At 44.9% G+C, this 24,238-nt stretch overlaps 1 protein-coding gene across 1 annotated transcript in view; it reads left to right on the top strand.

Annotated features, from left to right (window-relative positions):
- Positions 1-22,472, top strand: part of LOC112111268 (microsomal triglyceride transfer protein-like) — a 31,334-nt gene extending 8,862 nt beyond the window's left edge. Inside the window, exons 6-18 of the mRNA XM_026651109.1 lie at positions 3,415-3,554; positions 4,236-4,389; positions 6,599-6,756; positions 7,668-7,836; positions 9,296-9,403; positions 9,532-9,744; positions 10,481-10,695; positions 12,521-12,618; positions 14,989-15,110; positions 18,717-18,944; positions 19,343-19,467; positions 20,149-20,319; positions 21,814-22,472. Coding sequence (XP_026506894.1) covers positions 3,415-3,554; positions 4,236-4,389; positions 6,599-6,756; positions 7,668-7,836; positions 9,296-9,403; positions 9,532-9,744; positions 10,481-10,695; positions 12,521-12,618; positions 14,989-15,110; positions 18,717-18,944; positions 19,343-19,467; positions 20,149-20,319; positions 21,814-21,964 — 2,052 coding nt within the window. The 3' untranslated portion in view covers positions 21,965-22,472. The remainder of the gene's footprint in view (positions 1-3,414; positions 3,555-4,235; positions 4,390-6,598; positions 6,757-7,667; positions 7,837-9,295; positions 9,404-9,531; positions 9,745-10,480; positions 10,696-12,520; positions 12,619-14,988; positions 15,111-18,716; positions 18,945-19,342; positions 19,468-20,148; positions 20,320-21,813) is intronic.
- Positions 22,473-24,238: the final 1,766 nt, after the last annotated feature.

Below are 24,238 nucleotides of genomic sequence, written 5' to 3'. Positions count from 1 at the left end.
GGTCTCTTCTGCCAAAGCTTGGTGGCTACTGAAAAATTAAGGCAGAATCAGATTAAATGATCATTCTGAGCCTCATGCTCAAAAGGAGCAAAGGAGACTGAATATCCAGAAATATTTGCTAATAGTGAAATCAATTGGATTGTGGAAGTGGAAGAGTGTGACAAGGGAAATGGCAGAAGGCCCAATGGCTGGTTTCAGGCATTCAGACCTGGTAAAATTAGGTACAATTCTAATGATGCTAGTGGCCTTACATCTGCCTATGCCAAGAGTGATTTGACCCATATCTTAGATTTCACTGAAAGCATTGGAGAATAAACTGTAGGGAACGAACCTGCACTTTAGGTGACCTAATAGGAATATGTATATAAAAAAAGCCATTTAAATGTAAACATGGCACATTTCCCACAGAAAATAATGGAATTTCTACCAGGACCAAATTCATGAGGACACAGATTTGTCCAGGGTGGATGTGTGTGTGAGGATAAGGTTGAAGGCAGTGGTAGAACTTTAGGGCTCAATCTAATAATTCCCATTGAGTTAATGGAAGTCCTGATCAGGATCAGGACAATAGTGCCTTCACTGGGCTGAGAGACAACATGGTCAAGTGAACTGAGTGCTTGGCTAGAACTCAGGAGACCTGAATTCCATTCCTGACTCTCCCACAGGCCTGTAGTATGACCTCTCTGAACCTCAGTTTTCCCATCTGTAAAACAAAGCTAATGATACTGACCCACCATTGTAAAGTGTTTTGAAATCCACAGATGTAAAGCACTGTATCAGAGCCGGGTGTTATTACTCCTATAATTCACTATGTAAACTGGTCACTGTATCTCATGTACAAACATTCACAAAGCAAACCTGGTAGTTTCCTGCAGCTCGATTCTTCCCCTGTGACTTCCCCATTCATAAAGAATCCTCCAGATAATGGCCCAGGTGCTCAAATAATGTCTCCTGAAGTTATCCGAGGTCTCTGAGTGAAGTTGAGGGCAGCAGAGAGGTGATGGTGAAGTCCAGCAAGTGCGTCATTTCTTTGGAAAACAAAAGAATCTCATGCAAGGTCACTCTGCAGCACAGCAAGGGAGCCAAGCATTTTTGGCTTGGGTTCACTTTTGATAATTTGTGCTTTTTCTCTCTTTTTTACTTGGTGAATGGCCTTGTGAATAAGCACACTAACGCAGGAGGCTTTCCCTTTCTGTGCTTTCCTTTTTCACAGGAGATTAGGGGGTGGGGGTAAGGGTATTGCTGGTGAAATTTGCTGGATTGACACTGCTGCAGAATGAAGCTTCTCTTTATCCACAAAAGATCCCCTCACATTGCCCCTTTAATATGATTTGGTCACACTCTGTATTAGGAATCTATTTACACATAGTTTATAAGGGGTTACTAAACAAATAATAGATGTTACAAATGTGAGTTGTTTGCATTATAGATGGTTATAAGCACAACAGTAGAAGATGTTATAGATATTTATGAGCCATGGTTATAGTGACCTGCTAGTCTTTATAACAATCTATAACATCTGTTACTAATTCCCTGAACCATAATTCCCCCCAATTAAGAGTATCCCTTAATTGTAAGGATATTGGGGGTATGGATGGGAGTTGTCTCTCTAGATTGTCTGAATGTTTGTGACCAGAATGAGTGTGATATGAGACAAAGGCAATAGGGAGTTACCTAGAAAGAGAGCTGAAGACAGTCAGACCTGTAGTGCTGTCAACAGAGGCTGATGGAACGCCATTCAGAATCCATTGCTATTGCCGTGTGAGGCATTCATTTCACATTTGTTTAGCTACTGATTGCACAGAGCACTGTGTATCTCTTGATGACTAAAAGAAACAGCCAAGCCACCCAAAGCATAAGAGTTGCCCTGTGTTAATACATTTTGTTATTCATCTCTGGAGACCAGGGCTCAAATATGGAGTAAGTCAAAAGTGAAATGTGTTTGGTGAGCTCAATATAGTCCCTGGGACATGTGCCCATAGCACAAAACCACTTCACAAAATTATGTATCAAAACCCATCTTCAGTGCCTTTTCCTGGGCCACTACTTGTGCAGTCCTGTGCTGTACATGAGTGATTAGAGGCTGGCTGACCCCAGACTGTAATTCTTTCTCCCCTAGTCCAAAATCCCTTCCTGCTACTTTCACCCTGAGAAAGCGTCACTATTTTTCCCTTTAGCTAAGGCTTTGACAATGACAATTTGTAATACATGGAACATTCCACTGGGTGTCACTGTTCCTCCACACTAATCTCCGCTATAGCGTGGGAACCTGACAGGAAACATCTCTCTTTAGTTTAAGTGCTCTGGTGCTGAACCTGGCGCCAGATGTATCTTGGAAGACCCACTCCTCCCATGCAGGCTGGATGTTCCTCTTAGAGCCTGTTGTTCCACTTACAGAAAATTGCTGGTGGGAGTTATGCACATTCTGGCAGCAGTGAAGGGATTAGCAAGATCCTACTGGTGCCCAGAGAATGCCCTAAGAGTAACTATTAACGTTGTGCTCTACAGTTAGATATAGAAAATAGAGTAGGCATTTCTTTATTTTTCCTTACAAACATTTTAAGATGAATCTGGTGTTCATGAAAGGGTAGGATTGAGTTAACAACCTTTCTCCGCAGCCCCCAGCCTTGTTGAAGATGGCCCCACTCAGCTCTGCCAGCCCACAGTTCAGGAACTGAACTAGACTGTTCCATTCTTGGGCCCTACCCCATACAGTTATTCCAATGCACTTGAGCTCTCAGATAAAGCATCTCCAACTGTCCTACTCCTGTCCTCTCACAGCTCAGTCAGCCTTCCTCATTCCTTTTCTAGCTATTCCAAGCCTGTGCCACCTCCCAGCTCTTCAGTGCACTTAGCTGTAACCTGAAGCAGTCCCCCATAGTCTACTACTAGATCCCAGCTCAGTTTAGCAAATAGACACCAGTCTTAACCTGCAACAACCACTGATATCCCTGCCTTGGATTCCTAAATAGCTCTGTCTCTGTACTTCACTTCTGATCTGACCCACCCTCTGCTGAACCACCTCTTAGTTCTGCTATTGCATCTCAATCCCAAGTTACAGTATGCCTTGTCATTATAGTCCTGGTCTCCACACAATAATGCCAATATATGCGATGCAGGACCTCCTACTATTATAGTCATAGATCTGTCCGGGCACCTCAAGCCCCACAAACAACATCCCCTCCTAGTTCAGTCCTGGGCATCTTCCCTAATGACCAGAAATAGACAAAGCTGCCAAATTGTGTGGTGGTTCTGTCATAAGGTGGTTCTTTCATCCAGTAGGCTCCAGGGTAAGACTATCAAATGCATAGACACAACTTTTGTTAGAAGTAAAAAGGAGAGCAAACACTGAAAGGAGAACAAGAAAGGAATAGATTCGCAAAAAGATAATGTGTTCATTCCATTCTTTTGCAGATTTTTGGAGTTCTGTGGCAACCCACCAGCAAAAGCTTTTACTCTGTACAAGGAAGTCTCATCCAGTCAGTGCTGTCGGAGGAAAGCCACGTGGTCTCTCCAACCTTGAAGTCCTCCATTGGCACCAAGATCATGTCAAGGTTAGTGCTGTGCTGGTTCCAGGGGCTTGCATACACTGAGTAGGCTGGATTGGGATCAATGTCTGCCTACCAGAGATACACTCCTCCCGTGTGGGCTTGATGTCCTTGTTGTGTCTTGATGTGGGCCGTGGAGAGATGGTGTGAGATAAAAATTGGGCATACTGAAAAAATCATCCCAGAGGATTTATATTTTCTGGCTCCTACATAAGCCCAGGGCAGGCTACAGGAGTACAAAATACACCCCAAAATTAGCTACCTTGAAGGCTCCTCCCCTCCTCTTCATTTTCCCCTTGCGCCCTCTGAAATACTAAATACCCTTCATTTACCACTAGATCCATTTCACTTCACCATAGGCTACACCAGTTGTTCTCAAACTTTTGTACTGGTGACCCCTTTCACACAGCAAACCTCTGAGTGCAACCCCCCCTTATAAATTAAAAACACTTCTTTATATATTTAATACCATTATAAATGCTGGAGGTGAAACGGGGCTTGGGGTGGAGGCTGACAGCTTACGACCCCCCTCGTAATAACCTCGTGACCCCCTCAGGGGTCCCCACCCCCAGTTTGAGAACCCCTGGGATAGACCATACTGATACCAGCACATGTCCTGACCAACCCCTAAGCAAAGGGAAGTTTAAAAGATGAAATCCTTCTCAACAGCCTCTTTTCTCTCATCAGACAGCAGCTTGAACTTGTGTCTTCTTCGATGCCTGGCCCTGCAGAGACTCCTGGACAAAGCCTTCAGGAAGCTCTGGCTGGCATACTGGAAAAGCACCAGCCTATAAGCACAATTAGCGAGCCCTTCAAGAGGACCTGCATGCAGTGCCCATCAGTGAGTAGCACCAAATGCTTGCAGAAGAATTCTCTTTCTAATGTGACACTTGGAAATGTAAAACAAAGTGAGATCTAGCTGGAGAAGGCCAAAGGGCCTGAGAAGTTTAAATGGAAAATCAGTACACACTGTGATGGCAAGGAAGGGCCAACAGCAGCTACACAGCCAGTATCTATCACTGTGAGAATAAACACAATGGCTCAAAAGAATTCCCTGGCTAACTTTGACCCGGGCAGTAGGTAGGGAGATTGTCCACCAAAGTCTCATGATCACAAGGGCTGCTTCATCTCATAAAGTAATGAAGTACTAGTTTAAAGACACTTTTTCTAGTGTGCCCACAGGAAGAAAAGCAACTAGAGATTCTTCCTCCAGGCAACACTTACGTCAGGTATTCTTATAGTTTTCCATAGTTCCTCAGTCTGATTGGAATGTTATGCAGGGTCCCCAAAGTGCCGCATAAGTTTTCAAAATGTTATTGTTCATCTGCAGCACTGGAATAAAGGGCTCTCTGAGTAAACCCATGCAGTGTGGTAAGCCGGTCTGCTGTTGTATACTCTGAAATAATACACACTCAACAATGAACATTAAAACTATTGTACTGAGAGAGGAAATATTGCCCAGGATACTGGGGCTACACTCCATTGTTTTTGGAAGTGTGATGGGTTCTTTAATAGCACCTGAACAGTAGCCACCAGAGATGGAAGGAAGGAACCGTGGGTGAAAGTTTCATACCAAGGACAGCATCCCTAACAATGCCCATGTTAAACATTCTTTGTATTCTAGTGGTGCCCAGGGACCCCAGCTGAGATGGAGACCCCCTTTGTTCAAAGCCCAGTAAAAAGGATAGTAAGAGCCAGCCTCTGCTCCAAACAGCTTATAGTCGAAATAGACAAGACAGAAGGGAAACAGAAGCGAGAAGTCACTTGCCCAAGGTCACACGGCAGTGTAGTGGCACAGTCAGGATCAGAATCCAGGTCTTCTGACTCCCAGTCCAGTGCACTATCCACTGGACCATGCCTTGTACAGGTTATCTCATTAAAGTGGTCAGACCCTTGATAGAGTTCCAAGCCCTCATTGTACCAGTTGGGGCTATTAAATTGTCACTGCACAGCATGTTTCCCTCTCATGTCTGTTCTTCAACACATGCTTCACAGACCAGCCCATTTAAATGCATTTTCTCTGGTTTTGTGATTTTGTGGATGGAACAGTTGACCTTAGCCATCAGAGTTTTCAATTTCATGTCAGGTTGCATGCCAAAGGCATAGCCCTCTGCTCCATTATGAACCCACTTTCCTGATTGGTCAGAGGTACTGTCTAGTTTCTTGTCAGGTGTTTGGCCTCAGTAACTAGTCCTGGAGGTTCACTGCTTACATGCTTTTCTTCAAGAGCTTTGATGATTGAAGGTCAGGCATTGAAATTATTAGCTTTTCAAGGCTGGTGCTTTAACTCCCCTGCTTGATCTTTTTGAAAGGGTGATGAGAAAACTACAGCAGGAGAACACCTGGTGTCTGAGACTCCTGAGAGCTGAGTAGGAGTAACTTGCCTTGCAAATAGAGAGGCCAAGATTCAGCTCCCACTTCTCATTCTTCACACTGTAGTTCTTCGCTTTGTGGTTTCTGCATGTCCAAAGTTGTCAAGTCCACCCATGTTCCCTGTGAGGGAGCAGAGGTGTTTAGTAGCCTGGAGCCACACTTCTGTGAACTTGTCAGCCCACATAATATAAGTGGAGTTGAAATGGGTCAATACAAGGCACTACAGAAGGAAGGAATGCGGTTGATGCAGAAGGTAGTACTCTTCCCTCTGAGTCACTATTTAATCAGTGTCCCAGTCTGGTATTGCAAGGGGAGGGGAGGAAATGATGGAGAATTTGCAGCTGGCAACTGAGATCTTGATTGTCTCTGGTCATTAAATATCTCATGGACTTTTTACAAGAATAAAGATATTAGTCCTGGCCAAATTCCAGCTGGATCATAATATTCTGCCTACCAAAATTCCCCTTACAGTGACATGCTATTCTTTATTTCTGTCCTAAATATTTGGATCTAATGTTGTTGCTAGCTGTGGAAAGGCTGCCAATGTCCATGCCAGAGATGGCTGCATTTAAGGGATGGGTGAAATAATCCCTGTCTTTATACTGTGTACATTTTGTCCCATGCTGTGGCATCTATATAAAATTGCCTTTATTGATAATATGAGTGTTTGTTTTCAGCTCAAAACATATTTGAGGACTCTTGGTAACAGGAGAGTCAAAATGGATGTCTCCAAGGTGTCGACAACCTGGCAATTCCACAGGTTCATCCAGATGCTGCGTAGTGCCAAGAAGAGGGATGTCCTCCAGCTGCTGAGGAAAGCTCCGGAGAAGATGGTGTAAGTAAATTCCCCAGTGACTGTCCAGAAAAGGCAGCAGCCATTCTTACCGACACCTGAGCACAGGGCAGTTTCTGGACTCATTTTAATGATTAACCACATTTCATTCAGGCAGACGCAAAAAGGGCACATCATCATTCCCAGTATCTCAAATGACCAGTCTGAAGAAGTTCGAGGGCCACTTTTTTTAAGGACTTGGCCTTTTCTTACAAGGTACCATAAGTTAATTGGATGTGTTGCAGATTCAGCACATTTTAGAGTAAACGCTCTGGTGAACCTTTCGGAGACATGTGCCCCATATAAATGCAGATCCCTGCTCTACATGTCCCATTCAGTAATTCCAGGACAATGTCATTTTTCACTTCCTAGGCTGAACTGTTGCGTGGTGTTACTGTGCGCTTTTAAAGGCTGCTGCCTTCCACCCAAGAGGTGGTTGCATTTCAGTGCTAGGTGAAATCCATATGTGATTACATATATATGGTTCCAGTTCCGCAACTGCTGTAAATTAGCTCATTTATGGATGAAAGCTTCTCTAGAAATGGCAGCTAATTATTTATTTTTATAATTTATCCAATTGAAACTGCAAAGGGTGTTTATATAGGTAGAATGTAAGTTGAGCTGGAATTACCCTGCACACTTTTGAAAAGCCTCTGGACCAAATTTAGCCCTGATGTAAGTGGGTGCAGTTTCACTGACTTCAATGGAGGACTGAATTTACTTCCTTATCTGGAACCAGGGGAAACAGAAACAAGGGATCAAATTCTCAGCTGGTATATATCAGTGTGGGTTCATTTGACTTTAATGGACCTATGCCAGTTTACACCAGTTGAGGATCTGGCCCCAAGTGCTTCCATCCTCCCCATGTTCAGCTGTACATGGTGCACATAATTCACTTTCTCCTCTCATTCCAGTACCTTCTTCATTGATGCTGCAGTTGCTGCCCAGTCAACAGCTTCCTTGGCAGCTCTCTCTGAATTTCTGGATTTTAGCAACAAAGGGCAAGTGCCCCTGCTAGAGCAGTTTCTCTATGCTGCAGCCTTCTCTCCTCGGCCCTCAAAAGAACTTCTGCGCCTGGTGCTAGTAAGTCAGAGGCATTTCCTCACTCCCCTTCTGCTCTTTGGTGATACAACTACTGGATTTGGGCTTCATCCTGCTCCCATTAAGTTAAGGAGAAACTCTCAGTGACTTCAGTGGAGCAAGATCAAGCCCTCACAAAGGAGAAAGATAAAATGCTAAGTATGTCCTTTGTCCATCCTAGCATTTAATGAAGGGACTTTAGCAGCAATCCTCATGATTTTCGACAAGATGCTGCCCTGTATTAAAGGGAGCAAGTTACCTAGGTGTATTGACTAGAACTGGTTGAAATTTTTTCAAATAAGATGGGTTTTTCCCCCCATCAAAAATGGTTTGTTTGGGAAATGAAATTTTACATGAAAAACGGACTCTCTTTTTCATTATTTTTCTATTAAAAATTTATCAAAATCATTATGGAAATGGTTAACATGTTAAACTTACTGAAAAACAGATTTGATAGTCAACAAAAAATCACTAATGCTGTTAATTAACATGTCAATAACAATTGGAAAAAAATTCAGACAATGAATGAGTTCATTTTGATCTCAAAGTGGAAATAATTCTGAAATTGCAACATTTTTTACAAATCTCTTTTCTCCAGCCAGCGTTGATGTTGACATCTCAATAACTGTACTTACACAAGGCCACAGGGAGTGGGGAGGGAGGAAAGGGAAATGAGGAATTCTGTGAAGCAACCCCTAAAACCACGGTTAGCTCGGGCAGTCTGAGATCAGAGGGGCACTGAGAATGATCTCCTGTCGCCATGTTGTTATGTAGGAAGGCAAACCTAAGATTAAGTTGGAGTTCCTTTTTACATTTCTGGAGTAACCAGTGGGCCAGTAGGAGTGTTCCAGGCTGGCCTCAGGACAGAGCACAGCCTCATACCGTCCACACTAGTGGAGCCTATGAGAGCTTGGAGGGAAGGTGTTTTTACACCTCTGTTGACAAAGAGACTTCCTTTGCTCAACAGTAATCCAATTATGGCCCGGGGTTGTCCTTCAAAGGGAAGCCTGTGCAGCCCTCCTCAGCTAGAGTTCTGAGACCGCATAAAGTAAAAGAAGGGTTTATACTGGAGGGAAAAGCTGGCCAGGATCTTTAGGACTCCATCCAAGACATGCAAAATCCCACCAAAGGGATTAAGGTGGGAGAGGAAAATTCATTTCTGTGTAAAATCCCTCTATTTAAGCTATTATTGTACATGAATACTTGAAATGGGAATAAACATTCTGAGGAAATAGGTGGCATGGCTTTAGATTAGTGAGCTGATATAGACAATAAAAGCTTAATTGCCTGTTATGGAAACCTGAATATTGTGGGACTAGGCCATGAATTGCCCCCTCCCAGGCAGATGAAAGCAAGACTAGAGAGACTCTCTCAATAAACCCTTTGGGGTAATAACTAAAACATATTCTCTCTCCCCCCCCCCCCATGTCCTGCCTTCATTTCGTTACACCCACTCTCCCAGGACAAGCTGAATGGAAAGGAGTTAGACCCTGCCATCTGGGAAACAGGGATAATTGTAATTGGCTCGCTAGTTGGCAAGCTGTGCCGGATGAAGCTTTGTGGATTGCAGGTGGGTTTCCTGACAGGATTGCTTCAGTTATTCTTTTTAGCCCTCCCCTTTTTTCCCCACAGCTGCCTGAAAATTGTGTCATGCTTCTTTTTCACCCTGCTCTGTTTCTCCCTCCTCCAAATAAACAGGAAGTAGGACTTGGAATGGAAACTGTTCTGAGAAGATTAAGAGACACCAAGGAGAATTCTGAGATAATCATTTACCTGTTGTCCCTGCAGAATGCCCTGCTCCCAGAAACCATTCCTACTCTCCTGCATTATGCAGAAGAAGGGTCAGCAGGGGTCTCAGGTACAGCAGTATCTGCCCTACAAAGGTTCTCCTCTCAGCATATCACTGGTGAGGTATGGAACGAGCCTACTTAGAATCAGAGCTTTTCCTTATGCGTTTAAAACACCCTTCCATGAAGCAGCCCAGGTATCTGTGTCCCAGGAAGTGTATGGGATATCATTCTCACCAAGTCACTTTGTAACTACCAGCATTCTCCATCTTTCACATCTGGGAGATAATGCTTCCTTAAATTTTAGCTGCTATTCCCAGAAGTTCCTCTGTCCTGCACTGAGAAGGAAATAAGTGGTGTGCTTGCCCCATGGTGCTTAGATGGATGTATCCAATTAGCAGAGTCTCTGTGTGATGACTGGACTTGCTGAGACTTGTTCTGCACATTACTGGAGCTGAAATTAACTGGGAGCTTTGTGGCTCATAGGCATTAGCCATACCTGGGGAGCCAGAATGGAGACTCCCTTTACCCAAGTCAGTAGGAAATGTGATAGTCTTTTCAAATCTGATAGTAGTTCCCTAGATCTCAGCCTGTCTTTCTAACACCTAGAGGTCTCTCAACTTTCCTTTCCGAGAGAGCATTCTCCATGCCTTGCCACCACTAGGAGAGATGCCATCTAGATTAGGAACAGGAGGCAGCTCTGCAGGGCATTGGTGATGACTATACTTCTGGGTTTTTTCCTGGAGTTGTAAATAGTAGATCTTCTGTTCAAAGCCCAAAGTGTAGTGTGAGATGCCATAATTATATATTTGGTGTTGGGAATGGTGAGAAGTAAAGTTTTAACTATATTGTGGCATTAGGTGAAAAAGGCAATGAGGAGGATTTTCCATCAGAAAAGCAGAAACTATGAAAAAACCTCTCGACTAGCTGCTGCTGAAATTCTGTTGGATAATGAGCCTTTGCCCATGGACCTCACCAATATCCTGCTGGCCACCAGAGACCTGGAAGCAGAAATGTCAAAATTTTTACTTTCAAAAATCCAGACTAGTTTACATTCTCACCATCACCCTGCCAGGTGAGTATGGAGACTGGAAAGTATTAATTGTCACTCTAAGACCCAAATCCCTTTTCCCCTTGTTCTTCCTTTTCCTCTCTTTCATTCTCTCCAACATTCTCTCTCTTCACTCTCATCTGTTAATCTTTCCTTTTTTGTTGTTTTTTCCCTTAAGCAAACTAATTTGATTTAAGTTCCTAGATTTGTTGCCTCAATCCAGTGGTATTCCATGTGTGGTTGCCAGTTCAAGGCAGTAAACAATATAATAGGGAACACCAAAATGACAGTGTAAAAACTGTAGAAGTGTTCGGAAGCTAAACCCCCGGGTTGCAAGATATCTATAAAGTATGAGCAATGATATTAGTCTCTCCAGATTCTCAAAAAAAGCCGAGCCCAACACCTGACTGAAATGCAAAAGTTTTTGAGCTAGGCAAATAGTGATAGACTCGAGAAGCTCAATCTATTTAGCTTAACAAGATAGAAGGTTAAGGGGTGACATGATCACAGTCTGTACGTACTTACATGAGCAACAAATATTTGATAATGGGCTTTTTAATTTAGCAGACAAAGGATAACAAGACCCAATGGCTGGAAGCTGAAGCTGGACAAATTCACACTGGAAATAAGATGTAAATTTTTAACAGGGAGAGTAATTAACCACTGGAACTATTTAAGGCATGTAGGGAGTGATTCTCCCTCAGTGGCATTTTTTAAATAAAAATTGGATGTTTATGTTAAAGATACACTGTAGTTCAAACAGGAATTATTTTGGGGGAATTCTATGGCTTGTTGTATACAAGAGGTCAGACTAGATGATTATAGTGGTCCCTTCTGGCCTTAGAATCTATGACATTTCGCACCAATGTATTTGAATACATTTATTCAGGTAAAAAAGTGAATCCAGTTCAAAAGTATTCACGGCCTCTTCATTCATTTTCTGCAAACATTCATAACAAGCAACTTTTCATTCACAAAAATATACGCAGAAAGGGAAAGTGTTGTATTGCTCCAATGAACAGATATTCACAGGAGTGTTCACATAACCATCTTGAAAGCTCTTTGGGGATTTGGAAGTCATCCAGTCAAGAAAGAAACAATACCCTGGTCACCTACATTACAATCACATGCTTGAATAGTAAATTAGAAATAGCCATTAATCAAAGCAGTGCTCATGGTAAATCGTTTGTAAGCAATTCACAGGCCAGGATATGTTTGCACAAACCAGTTCTTAAATCATTCTGAACAACAGACTAAATGATAAAAAAAAAATCAGTCAGTTTGCAGATAATCCACCAATAGAAGAAGATTAAGTTTACTGACCACATTGGCCAATGTGAATACTTCAGCCAGCTCTAGCACATCACATTCTATTCTTGTAAGACTAAAACTACACCCAGGCCAAGGAAACCCTGAGCTAGGAAAGGCTTTTATACCATTTCACAACTCCACTCTGCTCCACCCTCTCTCCCTCATTTTCTTCTTCTGTCCCTCTCGTGCTGTAGAACCATTAATTACAACCACCACTAAGGCTCACACTGATGCATGTCATGAATAGTTGCTCATGCCATAGGGGATCTTGCTGAGCTATTTTCTCCCTCCTTTGGGAGATACAAAAGAAGAGAACGATTATAAAGGAGCTTGTTTAAGTAAAGCTGTTTTATGCCATTTAAATTGTTCTCAACGTGTTGTTAAATATATATAATATTTAAGTGCATATCTCCTACCCTCCCTATAAAACCTTCCAAAATGGCAGCTGCCTTTTCTGAGTTTCTATTTAGATTCAGACAATAGGTTTTCTTCTTTTTCTGCCCCACCCATACACACCTTTTCCTATTTTTTTTTCTAGGAAAGCAATGAAAGAAATTCTGAAAGATCCACAGATCAATAATTACAACTACCTCTCCAAAGCTGGCAGTTCCTCTTCTTTCTCAGGACCCTTGGCAGGTGACAGCATGGACAAGATTATGTTTAAGTTCATCTCAAAAGACCAAGTGAACGTACCTGTAGGCAGAGCCTACTTGTGGAATCCATTGTCAAGGGGCACTGGGAGTTACAAGGGATCTCTAACTTGTGTGACTGTCCCAAATTTAACACGAGGTGGCAAGAGTCCTCTGTATGTGTCCTGAGATGTCTAAGCACATTGGTTATTTCTCCATTAGCTCTAGTTGCATGTACTTTAAAAGCAGTGGGGAAGGACAGGCAATGGAAGGATATGTGAGGGAAAGAAACTGCTGTGGTAGGGCCACCACAATCCTAAAGCTGGCTCTACATGTAGAGAGTAAAATGACTTCTTTAAGGAATGAGGCACGAAATCAGTCAGACATGGTCACACATTAGCAGAGCCATTGTTCTTGATTCTTTACAAAGCGTATCAGTGCCACTCTGAAGCTGGCTGTGTGGAGTGATGTCAGACACACACCACATCATCCAAATACATCTGTTTCTGGCATACTGCTTGTCAAAGGGCACCCCCACCCTGGAGCACCCTCCTGTAACAGCCACAGCATGCCAAGAATGCCTGTCTCAGTTTCCCCTTTCAGAGGCCCCAGTAACTCCACTTCAGGTTCGCTTAAATAATACCCCTACCACACCCCGGGTATATAGTCCTTAACACCCCATTCTTCCCAGCAGGCCACTTCCCATACCACTTTCTTTGTTGGGAGTCTTTCCATGCCATACTCCAGTGTCTTCCACCACACCTAGGCTCCTTGTCAGGCCTCTTCTGTCTCTCCGCCAGGATACCCACACCAGCCCTTCCAGCTAGAGTGAAACCCCACCTCTTCCCAGTAGGAACCCCCACAGCCTTTGTGCTGGGAGGTCATCCTCACCAGGGGAAAATCCCTTACTCCCCCATCCCTCTCATTGTTCTGCTAGATCTAGGTCTCCAGGATGGAAGTGCCAGTAGATAATCCCCTCCGCTGCTCCCTAGCCTTCAGCCCTCTCCAGCCCTGAGTTGCAGCTCTCCAGCTTAGAGCCAGCAGGCACTTCCCTCAGCTGCTCTCTGGCTTTCAGCTCTCTCCAGCCTTTAAGCTCCATTGCTCTGGTTTGGGGAAATCAGCCAGCAAAACCACTCTTGTTGCTCTCCTGCCTTTAGCCTTCCCCCAGGAACCACCTACAGCTTTCTTCCAAGACTTTTCCACAACCCCCTGGTCTCTGGCAGCTCTCACCTATTCTTTTCCTGATTGACTTGGCCAACTCTAACTCACCAGGTTGGTTGGGGTCAGGGTCAGAGATGCTCGCTCCCCCTTCCACCACCATCCCATGCCATATCTAGGGCCCAGCCAGGTACCCTCTTTTAAGCCCAACTTATGGAGTCAGCTGACCAATCACAGGTGCATTGGCCTCTTCCTCTTAAAGGACCAGTGCCACCATGTGGTACTTCTTCCCACACACTTTGTACAAACACTGATCATGCCAGTATCTCAGTTCTCCCAGAATCTGCTAGCACAAGAGATGAGCCAAATCTAGGACCTAAACCAGTGGTAGATCGCTTGTGTGATAGAACACTGCTGCTATTGCTAGGCCAAGAGACTAGCTCTATTCCTGATCATTTCTTAATTCATTAGAGTATTTTAATAAGCTTTTCAAAGGGGCAGATCCTTAGCTGATAGCTGTGACAATTTACACAACCTTTATGATCTGCCCAAATATTTTTATCCCCACCCTCCAGCTCTCATTTCTGTCCCCATTCATAGCATTTCACCCTTTTACCTTTTAATTGTCTTCCTTTGTATATCCCCAAAGGATATTCTGGGCATGCAGAGACAAACTAAATGGGAGTCAGGAACATTTTAGGGCTAATCCTTTGATTATTATAAGTTTGGACGGAGATGAAATTCCCTCATATTTCAGCTTGTTAATTGTTAGTGTATGGGACTGTGCTGTTCATCTACCATAGCCTGGAAGGGAAGAGCTATTGAATATAATGATATGATCTGAATGGGGTTAGTACTTACCAAAAGGCCTCTAGCCTCTTGTCTGATTTACCCAGAAACCCAACAGATTATATAGCAAAGTAATGTTTCCTGCACCCCCATCAGAGCTCTTCTGTACTTTGAGTTATAATTCCACTGAAATTGACACCTTGAACACAGAAGACCACACTGGAGTTCTCTGCATTCCCATGGCAGAATCCTCAGATCTTCCCATTATATTACATGGGAGGCCGCCAAGCTCTTTATTTTCCAGTGAGATAGTTGCAAAGTGTCCCTCCCCTCAGCCATTACTGGGATGTTTTAAAAATGGATGTGTAACATTTTGCCAGTGATGACTGCTGTGCAGCTCTACTTGTTGCTGTCTCTTTCTGTCTTTCAGTCACTGATGACATGCTGTCCACTTTCAGTCTGGAGCTGCTATTCACTGAGAGTGGTCTCCTGAGGAAGAGTGTCTCAGGTTTCATGCTGCGAAGCCACGGCCACCAGCTTCAGGCAGCTCAGGTCTGCTATCAGGTTTTGTCCCTAGATGTGAAACTTTAGATGACTGAACAACAGATACACATGCGGGAACCCAGAACTCCTGCATTGTGCCAGCAGACATTCAATAGCTCCTCTTTAACCTTCCTTGTAGGCCTGGGGGGTTCCTAATATTTGACTTGGGATCGGTTTTGTTCAATATCTTCATTAATGATCTGGAGGATGCGATGGATTGCACCCTCAGCAAGTTTGCAGATGAAACTAAATTGGGAGGAGTGGTAGATATGCTGGAGGGTAGGGATAGGATACAGAGGGACCTAGACAAATTAGAGGATTGGGCCAAAAGAAATCTGATGAGGTTCAACAAGGACAAGTGCAGCGTCCTGCACTTAGGACGGAAGAATCCCATGCACTGCTACAGACTAGGGACCGAGTGGCTAGGCAGCAGTTCTGCAGAAAAGGACCTAGGGGTTACAGTGGACGAGAAGCTGGATACAAGTCAACAGTGTGCCCTTGTTGCCAAGAAGGCTAATGGCATTTTGGGCTGTATAAGTAGGAGCATTTCCAGCAGTTCCAGGGACGTGATCATTCCACTCTATTCGGCATTGGTGAGGCTTCATCGGGAGTACTGTGTCCAGTTTTGGGCCCCACACTACAAGAAGGATGTGGAAAAATTGGGGAAAGAGTCCAGCGGAGGGCAACAAAAATGATTCGGGGGCTGGATCACATGACTTATGAGGAGAGGCTGAGGGAACTAGGATTATTTAGTCTGCAGAAGAGAAGAATGAGGAGGGATTTGATAGCTGCTTTCAACTACCTGAAAGAGGGTTCCAAAGAGGATAGATCTAGACTCTTCTCAGTGGTACCAGATGATAGAACAAGGAGTAATGGTCTCAAGTTGCAGTGGAGGAGGTTTAGGTTGAATATTAGGAAAAACTTTTCACTAGGAGGGTGGTGAAGCACTGGAATGGGTTACCTAGGGAGGTGGTGGAATCTCCTTCCTTAGAGGTTTTTAAGGTCAGGCTTGACAAAGCCATGGCTGGGATGATTTAGTTGGGGTTTAGGTCCTGCTTTGAGCAGGGGGTTGGACTAGATGACCTCCTGAGGTCCCTTCCAACCCTGATATTCTATGATTCTATGACTTCAAGTACCCATTCAGAAGCCCTCACAACAGAGAACATCTGCTGCATCTAGCCACGCATAGGAAGGCTTAATACCTTAGCTGCTTGTTATTCACTGTTCTGAAGTGAGAACCAGGGCAAACCTGCTGTTTTAAGAGTGCCTGCACTGAAAGTTGCTCACCTTGGGTAAATGTCCCACATACGTCAATATTTTCCTGACATTTGTATTCATCATCTATCTATGGATATATGGGCCCATATCCTCAGCTGGTGTAAATCAATCTCATTCCATTGACTTCAGTGAAGTTGCACCAATTTATGCCAGCTGAAGATCTAGCCCATGGCATCTTCAAAAAGACTGGAACAGAGACACTCAGGGCCGGCTCTGGCTTTCTGGCCGCCCCAAGCCAAAAAAAAAAAAAAAAACAAACCTGCGGCGCAGCCGGAGCCAGGGTGCAGGGGGACTCCCTGCCCTGCAGATGTGCCCTGGCTAACGGGGGGGGAGGGAGCGGGGGGAGAGAGAGAAGGGGAGCGGCCAGGGCTTCAGCGGGGCGCTGTCACGCGGCCCCTCCCGCCGTGCCCCCTGCCGGGAGGGCTCCGCACCGCTCCGGTCGGCTGGGAGGGAAGGACGCGGGCTGCCCTGCCGGGCTTGCTGCAGGGCGCTCCTGTCCTCCACGCCGCTGCCCCCTACAGGGCAGCTGGAGCGGAACAACAACAACAAAAAAGCGGCCGTGCCGCCCTAGGATTGGGCGGAATGCCGCCTCCTACAAGCTGCCGCCCCAAGCACCAGCTTGCTCGGCTGGTGCCTGGAGCCGGCCCTGGAGACACTGCTGTTATATTGATGTTTTTAAATTTACTACTACAAAGACTGAGTGAAATCCTGGCCCCTAAAGTCAATGGGAGTTTTGCCATGTATTGGTCCAGGGTTTCATCCCAAAAGTCATTAGATAATAACTGGTTTTAGAGTGGTAGCCGTGTTAGTCTGTATCAGCAAAAACAACGAGGAGTCCTTGTGGCACCTTAGAGACTAACAAATTTATTTGGGTATAACTTTTGTGGGCTAAAACCCATAGAGACTGTCCGGTTTGGCCAATGTACATGGCAGAGGGGCATTGCTGGCATATGATGGCATATATCACATTCTATTCAAGGGACACCATCACAGGACCTAACCACATCAGCCACACCATCAGGGGCTCGTTCACCTGCATGTCTACCAATGTGATATATGCCATCCCTCTGCCATGTACATTGGTCAAACCGGACAGTCTCGATGCAAAAGAATAAATGGACACAAATCAGACATCAAGAATTGTAACATTCAAAAAACAGTAGGAGAACACGTCAGTCTCCCTGGTCACTCAATAACAGACTTAAAAGTGGCAATTCTTCAACAAAAAAATTTCAGAAACAAACTCAGAACTGGAATTAATTTGCAAACTGGACACCATCAAATTAGGCCTGAATAAAGACTGGGAGTGGATGGGTCACTACAAAAAGTAATTTTCCCTCTGCTGATACTCACACCTTCTTGTCAACTGTTGGAAATGGGCTCGCTTAAAGTCACATTTTTCAGGAACATAACTACAACTTAAGCGGGGAGTTACTGTAATAACTGTTATCCTGAATGTCCAAGTAGAGGTTGGGTGAAATCTGGAAGCTGCTAAGTGCCCCCATATTTTGAGAAACTTTCCTCGCACGTTCATGCTTAGGTTGAGAAACAATTTTACATCATGGTCTGATCCACATTTGACACAGTGCAAGGAGATCTGAAACCCCTCTAAGATTTCTATGGTGCTAATCACTCTGTAGAGTTGATTGCAAATGGAATCTTTGTTCTATCTATCTATCATACTTATATGACTCCCATCACTGTAGTATCTGAGCATCTCACCATCTTTAATGTATTTATCCCACAACACCCCAGTGAATTAGGGAGTTGCTATTATGCCCATTTTACAGATGGGGAACTGAAGCACAGAGAGCTCAGAGACATGCCCAGGAACACTGTGATGGAGCAGAAAACTAAACCCAGTCACCCAAGTCCCCAGCTGGTGTCCTAACCACTGGACAGCCTTCCTCTCTACTTTAATTAACATCCTTAAAATAAACAATATCAAATACTAGAACCTGATTCTCCACTGCTTTGCCACCTGTGTTATCATTTACACTCATCCAAAATTGGTGTAAAATAATACCAAATCAGATCACTAGTGTTTTGCAATCACGTTGTTCAACTTAAATGACTGCTCAAAGGATAGGCCAGTGTTGTATCAGGCTCACTGGGCTTTAAATATAATCACTTCCCAGTTCACTAGGCCCATGGGTAGATGTTACTTGAATCAGTAGTACAGTAATGTAAGATGCCAACCAACTGCTCCCAATACAAGTGTTTCTATCAGTACATCAGCAGGTTCTTTATCCAGCTTTCCCTAGTGGAAGTAGTGAAGGTCAACCCTTGAGGAAGCTTTGCCTTGTGCAGCACATTTTCTCTGCTTGTGTATTTTAGGTCTCTATTGAAGCCCAGGGGTTGGAATCTGTGCTGGGCGAGAGTAACCCTGAAGGAGAAGAGGAACAGGAGCTCATGGCTGGGATGTCTGCCATTTTCTTTGACGTCCAGTTACGGCCAATTGTTTTCTTCCAAGGGTATACAGATTTAATGACCAAGGTCCTCTTAAGCAGCGGAGAGCCAACCAGCGTGGTCAAAGGGACTGTCCTGCTGATGGATCATGAACAGGTAATGGCTGTATGATATGTGGACCTTCCCTCATCCAAGCTGCCTGTTAAACAGCGCCATGGTACACTGCAGCGTAGTGAATATTCTGGAGGGGGCCTGCTTGCAAGCCATCGGCTCATGACCGATATTCATGATGGTGCCAAATCGAACCTTGGGATGGCATTGATCAAAGGATGTTACGAATTGGTTTTCTGAGTTGGCTCATTAGAGGTGGGTTCTGCACTGCCATGTGGGAGACCTGGCTTCAGTTCCTGTCTTCCCCGCCCCAGCCCAGTAGGCGTTGGGAGTGCAAAGTAAGCAGGGTCCCCTCTGGCCAGCTGCTGTTTAATATTTTTGTATGAGCACCTAAGATCAAGAAAAGTACTTCCAAAATAAATACGCTCTTTTCTGTTCTACAGGCAATTCCACTTCAGTCTGGACTGCAAACAGTGGTTAAACTTCAGGGGGCACTTGGGTTAGATATTTCAGCCAACATTGATATGAATTTATGGGAGCAAGAATCAAGAACCAGCGTCAAAACAAGGTAAATGAGTGAAAACTTATTTAATCTCTGAACACTCAGGAGACTTAGCAGGAACTAGCGTAAATTAGAACAGCCTCAGAGCTGCTCCAAACATTAGAACAGACTCAGGGCTGCTCCAACTTAGGCTGACTTGTAACAGCTCCCAAAGGGCTATTTTATATAATTGGCCAAAGATAACTAGAGCCCCATGCTTTCCAGCCATGCCTTTCCCACCAAATACACCAATGCACATCCTATGCTTGGACGGTGAGGGCTTTTTTTGTGGGGGGGAGTGGAGGGAGTTGCATAGAGTCTCCTATTCCTCTATACCAGCTGTGAGAATTACATCTGTTACACGCCCCTTTAAACCTACCCCGTTGAACCTGTATGTTCAAGGATCCCACAAAAAGAAGTTAGCAACTTCTGAAAGATCTGCTTCCCCATGAACAGAGATACCCATCACTTATCATTGTCTTTAGGCTCTCATAACCTGTGCTTGGGATCAGGCTAAAAGCCTCACTTTGATAGATGGGTTTAATTAACATTTTTCTGCACCTCCCCTTCCTTCGGGATCAGGAAGCACCACACAGCCGCTGACAAATTAAGAAATAATGAAATCATAGAGTGCCAGCATTGCATAGACAGTGCGTTCCCCTGGGAGGCATTGTTCAGTGACAGGATTTATGCTTTCTCCTGTTGCAGGGGTGGACTGGCCATTGATTTCACAGCAGAAATCGATGCCCCTTTCTTTCAAGCCAGTGTGAAAAGCCAGACAGAGGCGGAAGCCTCAATCAATTTTGATACAGCGGTGAGATTTTCTGGGAATCCTGTGCTCATGTGTCTGCAGCTAAGGGAGGAGCAGCTCCCTTACAGGTAAACTGAGGCATTCTAGTCCAGGACTACCAGGGTGTGGATTTCTACTCGGGGTGGGGATTAGGACACGCCTACTGTCCGGGACATTAGTTTGTGACTCCCAGTGGCGGACAAGGTGTGGAGGGAGATCATGCACTACTTCCTCTGCCCTCCTGACACTAGAGCTCAGTTCAGAACCTTAACAACAGTGCTCCCTAACTCCAGCGGTGCTTGGCCTTCCACAATATCATGAGCATCTGAGATAGTCAGGGATATGAAACCTACAGGATACAAGAGGGGAGGCTATTATGAAAGCCAGTTCTCACTCTCCCACTAAGAAGCGAGTTATTTATTGCCCTGTTTCTTGTAGCACGTGGTAAGAGTTTCATTGTCCAGCATTTGACTTAAAGCAGGTTCTGTTGAGTCCCTCCATTTGGAGAGATCGGTAAAAGGTTAAAGGAAGCCTTGGACGATGCTGGAGAGTTAGCCAGCCTAAGGAGTATTAAGACAGCCCTGTGCCCAGAAGAATGCTCGGCTGTCTTTTACAGTATTGTGGCGATAAACCTCTTTTATACTGTAACTGCTGGTCCTAATGCCAATATTGATTTTGCCCCAGACATAACATCACTATTTTATTACGCTGTTACTGATAATGGCTCCTTCTTGACATAAATAAGCGTCAAGCAGTTTGTTGCTGCTGTATGGCATCAGAGGCAGACACCCTGGCACTGTTCCCATGACTTACTAGCTGACTCAAGCTAACAGGGCTGAGTGTAGCTGTCTGAAATACTTGCAAATAATAGATGGATAGGTTCCCACAGAAAGGCCTTGGGCCTCCTAACCACCCCAAAGATACATCAGGGACATGAAGGGAACTTCACCTACAGGTCAGGCATCAAAAACAGGGAGAGAAAGGAGTCCTTGGGTCCAAGGTCCTTTCCCTTTGAGGAGTGAAACTCTTGAGGAGTTATTCATTTCTCCACAGATCAAATCTCGCTACACAGCTTTTCCTGGAAGTCCAGTCTGCTCCATCTCCTGTTCAGTGTGCTCTGCAGACTGGTGCCAGAAATCAACTCATTCTCTAAGAATCTTCCCCATTTCAGTCAATTGCTGGGAGCGGAGGGATAACTTGAGACAGCAGTGGTTCATCCTCCTACTTAAACATTTAGGCCCCATCCACATTAGAGGTGAAACTATCAGCAAAATTACCCTGTCCAGTGTTGCGAAATGTTGGAATTATTTTAAAGTGTGCTAGTTAATCTGTGCTAAAGATTAAACTCACAGCAGCCTCTAGCATGGTTATACAACGTGGATATAATACTGTTTTCAAGGGCAATAAATCCCTATTGACAGAAGTCAAGAAAAACACCTGTCAGAATATGCCATAACATTCCAACAGCTCAGACTTTTAAGGAATGGAACATGCTGATTTGAGGACACAAGTTGGGTCCAATCTTGTCTCATTCTAAAGTCTCCTAACTACTTCGTTGTTGCTCTTGTTGTTCTGCCCCACAGAGAAATCTTTACAATCTCCGAATCTTCACTGAACCAAAGCATCACTGTTCGCAAGGGGAGATGGGGCACTATTGCTGGACGTGAGCTTTCCTTGCACAGGGCCAACTCTGAGATGTGCAAGATCCTGTTGACAGAGGCAAAGGAGCAGTAGAAGAATCAATGTGTGCTGGGTCTGGATTTATCATTCCTCCTTTTTCCTTGGTCCCAAATTCTCAGTGAGCTGCATCCATGAGCCAGACCCAGGACTGATGTGGGTAGCCCAGAGCCCTTTCTAGCTCCCACAAGAGTCTGCTTTTTACTGACTGTAATAAAAACAAGTGTCCCTATTGCAAGAGAACATGTTGAAATCAGGGTGCCAAATGTGGTTGGGACATGAATCCCTAGAGTCCATCAAGGCAAGTCCCTTGTAAAGGGCCAGCTCTGAGATGTGCAAGATCCTGTTGGCACAGTAAAAGGAACAGCAGAATTAACATGTTCTGGGTCTGGCCTTGAGAATCCTTAAGACATCAAGAAAGGAGAGAGGTAGAATTTTCATAATCATGTACCCTTCCCTATGATGGTCATTCTCCATATGGGATGGTCCCTTAGGGCACGTCTTCACTACCCACCGGATCGGCGAGTAGCGATCGATCTATCGGGGATCGATTTATCGTGTCTAGTGTAGACGCGATAAAATCGATCCCCGATCACTCTGCCGTCGACTCCGGAACTCCACCGCAGCGAGAGTCGGAAGCGGAGTCGGCAGCAGTCGACTCGCTGCAGTCCTCACAGCCCGGTAAGTCGATCTAAAATACGCAACTTCAGCTACGCTATTCGCGTAGCTGAAGTTGCGTATCTTAGGTCGAACCCCTCCCCCCCGTAGTGTAGACCTAGCCTTAGAAGCAAAACTGGGCCACCATAAACCTCACAGCTAAGACCCCTTGCTTTGAGAGTCAAAAGGTGAATTTCAGGCAGTCTTAAGAAAGTGTTCTGAGAGAGGATACCCAGAATGGCATGTTAATCACACATTTCTCCCCACTCATCTGAGTAACCACCAGGGGTGAAAGTGAGCCGGTACTGGCCAGTACTCCATAAGAACCCGCACCGGTCCATACCCAGCCTACATTAAAACGCTAGCAGAGCTTTAATGTCCCTGCCCCTTTTGCCTCCCCTGTCAGGGGCCCTGCCAGTAGGGTCCGTACCGGCAGGGCGGCCGGCGGGGGGACGACAGCAACGTTAAAGTGCTGCTGAGGCAAAGGACCCTGCAGCGCTTTAACGTCCCTGCCCCTTTTGCCCCCTCCCCCAGCTGCTGACGGGCGGGGGAGGGGCAAAGGGAGCAGCTGCCCTGGGGCCAGTGATTTAAAAGGGCACTGGGCTCCGGACGTCGCCGCCCCTACTGCAGCAGCGGTGTCCAGCGCTCTGGGCCCTTTAAATCAACACAGGAGCCCCGGGCGGCGTGGGCCAAGGGCTGGCTGGGGGATGTTGACCCCCCCCCAGCCCCATCCCTTCCACCCGAGACCCCGCCCCTTCTGGGGGCCAGAGCCACCCCCCCGTACTGGTAAGTGTCCTCAGTTACTTTCACCCCGGTAACCACAATCAAGTGAGCTCTCCCAGAGGGTCTGGTCAGAATTTCCCAGGGCTGAGGAAGTGAATGGAATCCAATGTTGCATGATTTGGTGACTGCAATAGTGTGCCATGCATGTGGAAAGGGTAGCTTGATTTTTTGGGGTACTTGATTTTTGAAAAAAAAGCAGTAAGACAAAAAAAGCTGCATAATCTGTCAGCAATTATGTACATTCTGTTTGGTATAATTAAAAGTGTTTGTATCTGAATAGGCTTTCATCTCAGTTCCCTCACAACTTGAACTTCTTCTGCTTGATCCTCCAGTGAGTTCATGCTCTGTTACCAGGGAAATGACTGATGTCAGAAATCCAGAAAGAGAAGATGATGCTGGAAGTGGCAAATCCTTTGTTTAAATAGGGCAAATTCACCTCTGGCATAACTTCTAATTTTAGGGGTTAGATGGATGAATTTGACCCACACAATTTTCAGTATTAGCAAGAATAATTAAACACATTATGGAAAACTAATGTGAAGGTAAATAGGGTTGTGCTTAAGTAGGGTGTATCTATAATATAAAAATATATAGTATTTTCCCTTGGGAAGACTCCTCTTTCAAGGGAATGGAAGTCCACTAGGGATATTACTTCTTATTTCACCAGTACATGAGTGGAACAGTGGAACCACTACTGGGGCACGGGGTCCAGTTCTGGTGTTCACACTTTAAAACAGATGTTGAAAAATTAGAGAGAATTCAAAGAAGAGCGACAAGAACGATTAGAGATCTGGAAAATCTGCCTTACAATGAGCAACTTAAGGCGCTCAGTCTGTTTAGCTTGTAAAAGACCAGGTTACAACACGATTTGGTCATGGCCTATACTTACAC

The sequence above is a fragment of the Terrapene carolina genome, unplaced genomic scaffold (genome assembly GCF_002925995.2).
Source record: "Terrapene carolina triunguis isolate 2854851 unplaced genomic scaffold, T_m_triunguis-2.0 Scaffold95, whole genome shotgun sequence".
NCBI lineage: Eukaryota > Metazoa > Chordata > Testudines > Emydidae > Terrapene > Terrapene triunguis.
This window is presented reverse-complemented; position numbering and strand designations above follow the sequence as displayed.